General features: G+C 31.6%; 2 protein-coding genes across 7 annotated transcripts in view; one reads left to right on the top strand and one right to left on the bottom strand.

Moving 5' to 3' along the window:
* Positions 1-2: 2 nt before the first annotated feature.
* Positions 3-744, top strand: mRpL54 (mitochondrial ribosomal protein L54). Its single transcript, XM_065360920.1, has 3 exons — positions 3-248; positions 318-497; positions 561-744. The coding sequence occupies exons 1-3, from the start codon at positions 137-139 to the stop codon at positions 686-688; spliced, it is 420 nt and encodes a 139-aa protein (XP_065216992.1). The 5' UTR covers positions 3-136; the 3' UTR covers positions 689-744.
* Positions 745-1,348: 604 nt separating this feature from the next.
* LOC135843149 (synaptosomal-associated protein 25) overlaps positions 1,349-11,624 on the bottom strand; it is a 69,653-nt gene continuing 59,377 nt past the window's right edge. For all 6 annotated transcript variants that reach the window (XM_065360917.1, XM_065360913.1, XM_065360915.1 and 3 more), the window contains 4 exons: positions 7,261-7,378; positions 6,674-6,802; positions 3,257-3,401; positions 1,349-3,163 (listed from right to left, as the gene is read on the bottom strand). In XM_065360917.1, the coding sequence (XP_065216989.1) occupies positions 3,101-3,163; positions 3,257-3,401; positions 6,674-6,802; positions 7,261-7,378 (455 nt within the window). In that variant the 3' untranslated portion in view covers positions 1,349-3,100. The remainder of the gene's footprint in view (positions 3,164-3,256; positions 3,402-6,673; positions 6,803-7,260; positions 7,379-11,624) is intronic.

Genomic DNA, 11,624 nt, shown 5'->3' with positions numbered 1-11,624 from the left:
ACTCACCTTGAAAAGACGAATTGTGTTTTTTGATAAGAAATTGGGGAAAAATACCGATAAAACGAGTGAAATGTATTTGAATTGAGTATAAATGATGCAGAATTAATTAATTTGAATCAATTGTTTTATAATCAACATGTTTTCTATAATTAAGACCGCCTGTAACACTTTGTACAGTGTTTCTACTCGACCTCAACTCACCATTACTCCACTTTCTTCTGTGTTATCAAGATCATACGCCGAACCAGGTAATCATCTTATTACATATAGATTTATTTCAAATAAATTTCGTTCTAATAATTCTTCTCGGTCATTAGGAGGAGGAGGAAAAAGAGGAAAACCCAGTGCCGGAGGTAAAATCAAGGAGTTTCCAATTGAAACAGATCCTCACAAACTTGTCAACTACTGCTGTGGCAGTAATATCTATAAAGAAGGCGAAGATATTCAATTAAAACCAGAAAGTGAATATCCAGATTGGTTATGGAATATTCGGACAGGTACAGGTACTTTCATTATCACGTAGAATATATTTTACTATCTATAGCGCGAGTGTTTTTCAGGTCCGGCTCCTAAGTTAGAAGATTTGGATCCTAATTCCAAAGAATACTGGTTGAAGGTTCGTGTTCTTGCTAGAAGAAGGATGAACAGAATGAATAGGTTAAAGTATAGAATTCTTAAACAGTTTTAGTCTGTCAGAACGCTTGATTATTTTATTATGGAATAAATGTTTTTATTTATGGTTAATCGTCGTTTTAATTTTCATACAATATTCCTGTATGGTTGAAATTGTTCGTAGATTTTTATGACTTACGAAGATTACATCAAATCCATTGAAATTTAAATGTTATTGTTTTCAAAAATGCATCCAGAATTCAGCTTCGAGAGAAGGAATCATTTTTATAAAATTTGAAGGGAGAATTATTGATGATGTTTTGGTCATCGTTTCAGAAATGCAACGAAACAGGGTTCTCAAAATTGTACTTCTTCCATGAAAATATCATTTTTAGGAAATAGAAATAAGTTACAGCTTTGATAGTCGATGATTTCAGGTAAATCGGTTGCAAGGGACTAATTACCCTCTAAAAAAAGGGCAGTCTGAGCCTTGAGTTTTGCTCCTACTAGGTCAATTCTTATGAAGCTGTAATACCTCTCAAATTTCAGCAATTAAAAAAATCTTTAATTCATTGTCTCTAAACAAGCTTTTCAACCCTTCAAATCTCACCCTTGGGCAACTGCTCGAATATCTTCTCTTTCAAGCAATTCCTTGGGATCCAATAAAATATGTAGGATTGTAGGTCTAGGTACATCTCAAGAGTATTCCCAGTGAACTGAATGAATCATCGAGACAAACGTTTAATTCAAAATGTATTTTAATATTACCTATAAAACGTAATATAACAATAAAATATCATGCAACAAATTAAAATATCTAGAACAATATTTTTTGAGTATTTAAAATAAAATAAAATTTATAATAACAAAAATATTGCATAAAGCGTAATACCGCGAAGGTAATGATAGTACTAATATTCACGTAGCTAAATGTATTGCGTAGCTGTTGAATAAATATTTTACATATTTTCATCCAAATTATTCATCGTTTCTTACAAAATAAATATAATCATTCAATAAATAACTAAAAATTTGTAAAAATAATTTGGTAAAGTGAATATATCTTCCACATTAGGTATAACAAAAATTGCTTTATCGTAAAGTACAAGTAACTCGCGATCAGTAATAATAAAACCCTTAAAATACCAACAAATCATCCATCCTTCTAACTATCCTATACAATTTTTTCCCCTCGAATAACACGTTATCACAACTAAAAAAAGGTAGCTTTTTTTTAAAAATCAGAGATAAGCAACGAATTAAAATTTTCAAAGGTAGGTATTGGATACCATAACACGTTGAGGTATTGCTCGTATTATACACGAATTGCTCTCCGTCTGTGTTTAAAAATGGTAAAGCATGATTATACGAGTTGGTTAGAATTTTTTTCAAGATATGTACTTCAATAAACTCGACGTCATACGGCACTTTCATATTTCCAATACAATGAGAATAAAATTTGAAAAATGAAAGTCGCGTATTGAAATGAAACGAAAAAGAAAAAACAACAACGTTCAAATATTCGTAACGTGAAGTGCTCAAAACAAAACATCCCTTAACAAGAAAACATTTTTAAAAAAAGAAAAAAAACATGGAAATTAAATTCGAATAATAATGTTATGGTGTATTTGTAACGTACGTAACAAATTATCTAAAATATATCTCACAAATAAAAGCGCACTGGTAAAAACAAAGTAGCGTGGTACTGACAATGAGATTAACTTTTTTTTTTAATTCTTCATTTAAAACAGAGGTCATTTTTACGCCGAAATCCATTAGATTTCGAATTTCGACGCAGACACATCTGATTTTTTGCAGACAAATATCACAGCAGTAACCACCCACAGAAAATGTACGAATAGATGATGTTATGACTTAACGTTAAAATGTTTAAATAACCATTGAATCTATAATCCGTAATGTAACATTATAATCAACTAGAAATAACAAACAATTTAAAAAAAAAAAGTTTCACAAAACTTTTATAATTTAATTAGGTAAACAATGTTCCCAAAATATCGCCTTTTAACTACAATTTTATCACTTTAAAATTTAAAATACTATTTCGAAGATTTCTTATCTTTAAAGAAAAAAAACCATATAAACTTACTGTAAAAAAAAGAAATAAAATAAATTAACAAAAGCTAAAATTGTAACGGTAGCTCAAAAAATTGCGCAAAATTCAAAAATAAAATTGTTCGATTAACGAAATGGAAATGAAATTTTGATTTTTTACAAATTACTGGGAACGTAGGTTACAGGGTAAGTACGTAAAAATAGGTATAAAGTTGGTATAAAGGCATTTGTGTGGTAAATCTAGTCACTATCGAAGCTAAAGCATTATGAGAGCTTTAATAGGTACGAATAAAGGACTATTATTATGCAAAAAAATATTGTACCAGACTAAATTTTTATAATAAAATAAGACATTAAGGAAATAAAAATAGAGAAACGGCGAGAAACAAAAAAAAAAAGATGGAATCTAAAATTATTTCAATAAATCATGAGCGCGCTGGTTCGCAGATGCAATTCGAGACTGGTTTGAATCACCCTGAAAAAATGAACACGAAATGGGTTAATTTTGTATCACAAATTCAACGTTAAAAAAAAAAAATAAAGGGTATCTAAATAATTGCTAGGTTACCTTGCGATTAATCCTGTCGATTTGTGAGTTTTGATTTTGTAACTCTGAACCCATGTCTAATGCCATATTTCTTAAATTACCAACCATTGTGTTTACTTGAGACATGTTATCTTCCATTTCATTTTCACGAGCATCGTTTGTTATTCTGAAATTAAAAAAAAAAATATCAGATGAGAATTGATACATTTGAAATTTTCCATCTAGGGACACGATGTCATTTTCAATTATTGCAAATAATGGGATATTTTACTCAAAAATTTCCATCAAGTTATCCAACCTTTTCTTTTAATACTCTTCAGTTTTGAATTTAAAATCAATGAATAGTAAATAGGTACCGAAAAAACACAAGAATAGGGTACAACATCTTTCCCTACCGAAGATGTCTTAATAAAGTATGCACAAGTTATTAAGGTTAATCTGACTAGTAAAGAGATGTTTACCGAAATGATTTAGGGAATTTACCAATTAATTCCAAAATCTCTTAAATATGGAATAAGACACGAGACGAACAAGGACAGTTGTTTATTTTTCATATCCCTTCGGTAATTTTTTTTTTTTTGGAAAATGGAAAACTGAGATTCACATTCCACATCCAAGTTCTTTAATTTTCTGATCTTTTCTCATTTTTTTTTTCAATTAAAAAACAACATCTTCAGGATGAAGTGGTACCTAATTTTTATTTTATTATTTTAAGCTACCATCATAAATGAACTTGAGAGTAAAATTTCTAAAGAACCAGAAAACAAAATTTTCATTTTGTACGTTTGAGGGAGAAATTCAGAATTATGTTTCCATCACCGAAAAACAATTTCATTTTTTTAAATGAAAACTTTTCGACAACGGATGTCAAACTTGAAAATAATAAGTATTAAAAAAGTAAGCTTACGTCCCTCGTCCTCTAAAAAATCAAAAAAATAAATTTTTCACACAAATAACATCGGTAGAATTTTTGTTGAAAATTACAGAAAAATTCTTTTAATCCATAGAAAAATTTAATTTCTCAGAAATGTTTCTTTAAAAATTCAGTTGGGTACAATTTTTTAGGATAATTAAATTATTAAAAAATATATTCTCCATCATCTTAATAGAGAGAATCAGTTTTTGGAGTTTTTTTTACTCGATAAAAAATCAGTTTTTATTCGATTCCGAATTAAATCGCAAATTTTTGAATAATATTATCATTTTTTCCAAATAGGTAAATAATCTTGAAGAGGAGTAGAAAACATTTGAGGTAATCTATTCAATATTCATGCTCTTCCCTCTTCGCAGTAAAAACAAACGTTTTTTTCAATTTGTGAAATGAATTTTGAAAAAATGTTTAGAAAAATAATTTGTGCAAATTTTTTGTTGAGTTGTTTTTATTTTAATTTTCCTCGTGATGTTAAACTTGATATATTTTCTTTTTACGGATTTTATGCCCCCACCTCGCAAAATCTGTAAAAAATTTATCCCCTCCCCCCTCCCCCCCTTGGAAATGAAGTCGTGTCGAGAGTCTGCTGAAGTTGAAAAAAAGTAATAAATACGTGAAAAAATGTTTCTACACAATTTTCAATTTCTGCCCTCAAACTTTTATGGAAAAACATTTAAAAAAAAAAAAAAAAAAAAAAAAAAGTTTCTCTCAGTCTCTTAAACAATAATTTTGGTCCACTTTACAGAGCTTCCTCATGGCTCATGTTGAAAAAAAATCAAATAAGGGAAATAAAATGAAAATGAAATTGCTGATCCCTTCGTATAGAGCCCTAAAAAGTTGAGAATAATCAAAAAGAATGAAGCAACGGAATTACTGAAGGGGCCAGATGAGATTTTATCTTGAAAAGGAGACATTTACAGCAATTTTGAAACAGAAATCAGGCATTTTGAAAATTTTCTGCTATTTTATTTAATTTTTCTCATTTTTTCATTTTTTTTTTTGGGTTTCTATACAGCGGTTAACTGATTTGTTTACGTGATTTCATTTTTTCCAAACATTGGGAGCTTCATACGAAGGGTCCAACAATGCTCAGTGATCTGCAAGAGATCTTTTGTTGAAAACCAGGATTTTTTCAGTAGAATTTTGGCGCGAAAATCGAGAATTCCCTACAAAATACTTTTCGCCACCTAACTGAATTTTTTTTCTATCGGGAGAAGGAACTTCGAGCACCACTTTTTTCAGAGCAAGGGGAAAAATCGAAAAATAGAAAATTATTTCATCATAAAATTTGACAATTTCAGATGATACATATAAGTATAAAAAATTGAAAATTCAGAAACAGCATTATTTTCAAACAGAATGTTTTCCTAGTAACAAAATCAATTTTTTGACTTTTCCCTTCCCATCCCAATTTTTCAGCTATGTAGACCACTCGTCTCCCCTCAAAAAACCAATCATATTTTTTCTGAATGTAAAAAATTTCATAACATCTTCGAATTCGAAAAAGATACCATATTTAATTTTATTTGTATAAAAATTAATCCAATTTTTTGGCGATCAATTTTTTGGCGAGGGGGTAAGGGAAGATGAAGATACGACAAAATCATCCCAACAAATAACGTGTTTATTTTTGTTTTTACAAAAATTGATCTAATTTTTTTGGAGGGGGAGGGGGAGGAAGCTGAGAATATGAAATATTTTCGATTTATTTTTAAAAATCTCTGAATTAAGAAATGGCATTTTTTGCGATGAAAGAACTAAATTTTTTTGATACTTTCCCATGTTTTTTTCACAGTCAATTCAAGTAAAACTTCCCTTTTTTAGCTCAAAATATCGAAGAAACAAACGCCTCCTAGTCCTAGCAAAAAATGAATCACATTTTCAGATTTAAAATTTTAATCTGTCTTCAGTTTCTTTTCATTTTTAATTCGTCAGTAGATCTCCTTTTTCATAAAAATTGATTTTTCGTGAAAGGAAAACCAAACAAAATTTAATTTTTCATATCAAACAATCCATTTAAATTGAATCTGACCCCCAGAAAAATAAAATAAAATAAGCAAAAAGCAAACAGAAGTCAGGTTGAAAGACCTCATGTAAGTATACTTGCCCAACACCACCCAACACTTCATCGAACGTATCCAAAAGTTTCCAACTTTCAAAACTTCAGCATTCGATTCGAATACTTTTCAGTATAATTTCCTACGTACCCCTATTACATTTGACGTCACAGTATTCGAATCGAATATCAGCGACAATTTTCATCCCACAATATTATCGAGACTCATCATAAGGGAAGTGAGAAGCTTTACATTAAAAAAAAAACCATTAGCAAAATACTTTCAGACGACTCTACGAGCTCAACATTGGTCTAAAATTATAGAAAATTTTCTCGCAATTTCATCCCTTCGGAACATCCATTAAGAAATCTTAACCAACGACACGACTTTAAAATTGCAAGTTTCGGGTATACTGCTACATAGAGCTATCGATTAACGGCCGATAATTACTTGGCTATGTATCCGCTAGCCGGTCCAAGGCCATTACGTTCGTCCATTACACGTTGAGGTTGATTATTAACTACTTTACCATCGTCGTTGCCTTTCCATGTACCTTCGTCTTCTTTAAAACTTGATGACCTATGATCAAACAAACACACGTAAACGTTAGTAAGCTTTAATTAAACACAGACATCATCCTCTAGGCATATACGATTTCATAAAAATAGGTACTCGTTATTTAACGCCGCGGTTTCCGCAACCTGCCCATATCATATCAAAACGAATAAAATATAACATTTTTCACTTCTCACACATTCTCACTCCCAAAAAACTGTATTAAAAAAAATAAACGTAGGTTTACGAAGCTTTTTATTGGTGTTTGGAATCGTCTACCTACGCTCGCAATTTTATATCGCTTGTTTCGAGTTTGTTGAACAAATGTACTTTTCCACACGTCTTTTGAGCCTTTTCACTCTTTTTTTTTTTTGTTATTTTGTTTTATGATTTTACACGTAGGCCTACCTATAGAAAACAAGTGTAGGTAGGGTACGTAGGTATTAATAATATAGGTATAAATAACAAAAGAGTGAAATTACTTGTTACACGGAAGAACACAAATACCACAACATTTTTCCATTCCAGTTAAATTTTTTTCAGCTTCTCTCATATCGGCGTTAATTTGATCCATTCCTTCTTCGATCCTGTCCAGTTGTTCTGTTCGAAGAGGAGAAAAAACAATCAATTAGTAATCAATCGACGATCAAGTTCAAGCACATGAATATAATTTAAAAAAAATGAATATTAGAACCAATTAAACCTCCTTTATACCTATTTACCTCCAATAACCATGCACAGAATATAAAAAAAATTCAAGAGAGAATGAACATAAGAGAATAAAAAATAAGCACCATTATGCCAAAGATAGATTATTAGTATAAAAAGCGCAGTTTTACCGAAGAAGGATAGATTCTGAGAAGTTGAAGTTTTCAAGCGATTAAGAAAATTTTCGCACAGGAGTATAGGTAGGGTACACATAACTACATTGAGATGGCAGAGGCTTCACCCTTAAAGCTTTTCCTGTAAAAGTTTTGATCCGGCGGCATTATACGATGTTAATTCTATACCCAGAAAGGGAAGCTCTAAAGGTTTAGGTTGGTTTTTTTACTCTTCAACTTTGCCAAGTTTCGAGAGTCGATTATATAGTACTACGAAATGAGATGGATTGCGAATTAACTTCTCACTGCGTGGATTCGATTAAACAACACATGTCAATTTTATACAACGGAAAAGGTCCCCAGTGGATGTGCATAATTGCACGATAAATTCGACGTTTCTATATTATATAGGTACCTACTACAACGTGGAATCTACAGAGGGTAATCGATACTTTCCGGCCGCCTATAGGCCTATCGTAAGCGGTAATTGACAAGCCAATACATCGAGCTATATAACGTTGAAAAATCACGCCATTAGAAAATTTCAAATTACATCGCAAATCTTTACCCCTCGTTTGTTCGTCGGATCCGATACCCATCCCCGATGAATCGTATAATATAAAAGTGTACGTTATAGGTTTAGAAAATATTAACCGAATCAATTTCGTTTCGGGAAATAAAAATAGTCCTTTGAACACGTCCCAAGCGTGAGATAAATTTTTTCATCGTCAATGGGACAGGCGACCAACGTGAAACGTTCGAATTTTCACTTACGTCATCGCTGTTCGAAAGAGAAAAAACACCGGACAAGATTTGGGCAACAAATTAGGTGAAAATTTAGTCGCGAAATTTGGCAAAAGTTCAAAATTTTTCCACCACAAAAGACCATTTATACGAGTAAAGGTAGAACGGTATGTTTATCCTTGGTCAATAACGAGAAAAATATTCAATGCCATTGTATGTGTACTATTTCGACCTTGGGAAAGTTTCACGCTGCACGACTTACGTTTAGCGAAAGGCTCGAAGCTGCTGAATCAATAAGCCGAAGCATTGCTCATTGGAAATTCACATCATCTCTCCTTTAGCCTTTTGTTGTATAGCTCATCGAATTACTATATCGTTTGCGTTTACGTATGTATATATGCTCGAGTCTCGAGATTCGATTGCATTGCCTACAGTGATTTGCAACTTTTCTCTGACAGCTTGAACTCTCTTTCTCGGTGGGGTTTATACGAGACGACTCTCCGTTTCAACCAGGCCCGTCAACAAATCGACAAGCTGCTAACTGAACTACCTATAGCGAATCTCTCAATTGTTTTATTAGTTTATCGTACCTACTACGTATACAAAACGATTCGACGGTTTTATTAAAAGCTCTCCGCGAAACGTTCCGTTTTCTTCTTACGTTCTTTTGAATTTTATATCACGTATTTTCGTCTCGAGAGGAAACTCCCCATCGATAACCGGAGTCGTGATGGTGCAGACGATAAAATATTCAAATAAATTACAACCAAAATAACCTATTTTGAAATTCTCTCAGACTTCAATCCTACAACGACGTTGACGTCAACAACAAAAAAAAAAAAAACATCAAAATCAGCCTACATAGTACGTGTTTATACCGGGTGTCTGGCTTGTGAATGTCAAATGACGAGATTTGAATAGCATATTCTCACAAATCTGCAGGAGGAAAAAGTTGCATGAATATATACCACCCATTAAATGAATTGAAAGGGGGAAATGACGAGAAAAAATTACAAACCAGTTTTAGGACATTGAATGGTTAATTTCAAGAGGCTGCAAAGTGTTTTTGAAGAAAAAAAAAAATGAGTAAGTAATTTCTTCAAGAGAAAACATTTTGTGACTTAAGGGAAAAACGATTCTAGCCCGAGGGAAATTAATCTTCTCGTATCTATTAATTTATACAGGATGTCCTAGCAGAAACAAATGAAGCCTTCCCATCAGTTACAGGAAGATTTGTGAAATATCACAGAAGCATCAATAAAACAACACAGAAAAATACTTGGGTGAAAATTCACAGGAAAAGCAGTGAAAAGTCACAGAAAAATCAGAGAAAAGTTGTAGAAACCTCAATGAAATGTAGCAAAAAAAATTGGTGAAAAGTCACAGAAAAATCAATGAAAAATCATTGAAAAGTCACAAGAAGCATCAATAAAATCGGAAATGTAACAGGAAAATTGGTGAAATGTCACAGAAAAATCGATGAAAAAGTCACAGAAAAATCAGTGAAAAGTTGTAGAAACCTCAATGAAATGTAGCAGGGAAATTGGTGAAAAGTCACAGAATAATTAATGAAAAATCGGTGAAAATCACAGAAAAATCAGTGAAATATCACAGAAAAATTGGTGAAAATTCACAGGGAAAGCAGTGAAAAGTCACAATAAAATTAGTGAAAATTCAGTGAAAAGGTCACAGAAAAATCAGTGATAAGTTGTGGAAACCTCAATGAAATGTAGCAGGGAAATTGGTGAAAAGTCACAGAAGCATCAATGAAATGTAGCAGGAAAATTGGTGAAAAAGTCACAGAAAAAGCAGTGAAATATCACAGAAAATCATTGAAAACTGAAAAGTTACAACTGTCACAAGCAAATTAGAGGAAATTCACAGGAAAAGCAGTGAAAAGTCACAGAAAAATCAGTGAAATGAAGCAGGAAAATTGGTGAAATGTCACAGAAAAATCAGTGAAAAAGTCACAGAAAAATCAGTGAAAATTCACAGGAAAAGCAGTGAAGAGTTACAGAAAAATCAGTGAAAAGTCATAGAAACATGAATAAAACGTCACAGGAAACTTGGTAAGATGTCTGAGGAAAAGCAGTGAAAAGTCACAGAAAAACCTGTGAAGAGTCACAGAAACATCAATGGTAAAATGTCAGAGGAAAATTAGTGATAAGTCACAGAAGAATCACCTTAAAAAAAGTCATAGAAAAATAAGACAAAAAGTTATTAGGAACACTGATTGGTGAAAAGTCCCAGGAAAATTAGTGAAAAATCACAGAAGAATCAATAAAAAGATCACAGGATAAATTAGTGAAAAGTCACAGGAAAATCGGAGAAATAACACCAGAAAATCACTAAAGTTTTCACTGATTCTCTTGTGACTTTTCGTGATCGTTTCTCCAGTGACTTTTCACTTATTTTCTGGAGACTTTTCATATTTTCTTTTATGATTTTTTTATGATTTTCCTGTAACTTTTCACTGTTTGCCTTGCCATCTTTACTTTTCATCAAATTTCTATTAACAAATTTTTCCTCGGATTTTCCTGTGACTTTCCACTGATTTTCCTGAACTTTTCACTTATTGTCTTGTGACTTTTCATAAACTTTCCTATGGCTATTTGCTGATTTTCCTGTGATTTTTCAGTTTCACTGATTTTCTTATACTCAACTTTTTTACAAACTTTCCAACAACTCTTCATTAATTTTCCTGTGAATTTTCAATTATTCTCTTGTGAATAAAATACCTAATATTTGATTTTCCTGTGATTTTTCACACATTTTCAGCCAACTTTTTATTCGATTGTAAGGACATTTTGATCCTCAAATGTTATTAATGGGATACTGATTTCAAAATTTTGGAATTCAATGAGAGTTTTGGGTCATGGTTTCTAAGATAATTTTTGAGATAAACAAAAAACGTTCCAGACATAATAAAAATTTTCTAAATGAAAAAGTACAAGTCTCCAAAAAATGTTAGAACTGTGAATTTCCTGAAGTTCAAAGCTCCAAACACTACCTTCAATTCTACTTTTTTAGAGCACTGTTGAGTAACATCAAAATTTTTTGGAGTTTTATTCATTTTATCAAAACTGTAAACACTTTTTGGAGCATATAGATCCAATGAGCAATCCAATTTTACATGATTTAAAGAGCCCAATATCTGAACCGATTGTTGAAGCTTTCTTTAAGAAGAAAAATAACAGAATTATTCGATTACTTATTGGGAACATTGAAGAATTTGAGTTGACAAGGTGTTGCTACCTACACAATTTCGCACCATTTTGCTG

This window comes from Planococcus citri, chromosome 4 (genome assembly GCF_950023065.1).
Source record: "Planococcus citri chromosome 4, ihPlaCitr1.1, whole genome shotgun sequence".
Lineage (NCBI taxonomy): Eukaryota > Metazoa > Arthropoda > Insecta > Hemiptera > Pseudococcidae > Planococcus > Planococcus citri.
The sequence above is the reverse complement of the archived record's forward strand: the minus strand, read 5'-3'. Positions and strand labels throughout refer to the sequence as shown.

Bases quoted from the DNA above. Each gene is read 5' to 3' on its own strand.
- mRpL54 (XM_065360920.1), top strand. From the start codon at position 137: ATGTTTTCTATAATTAAGACCGCCTGTAACACTTTGTACAGTGTTTCT. The intron at 249-317 runs GTAATCATCTTA...CTCGGTCATTAG, and splicing joins AAGATCATACGCCGAACCAG to GAGGAGGAGGAAAAAGAGGA. The intron at 498-560 runs GTACAGGTACTT...AGTGTTTTTCAG, and splicing joins GTTATGGAATATTCGGACAG to GTCCGGCTCCTAAGTTAGAA.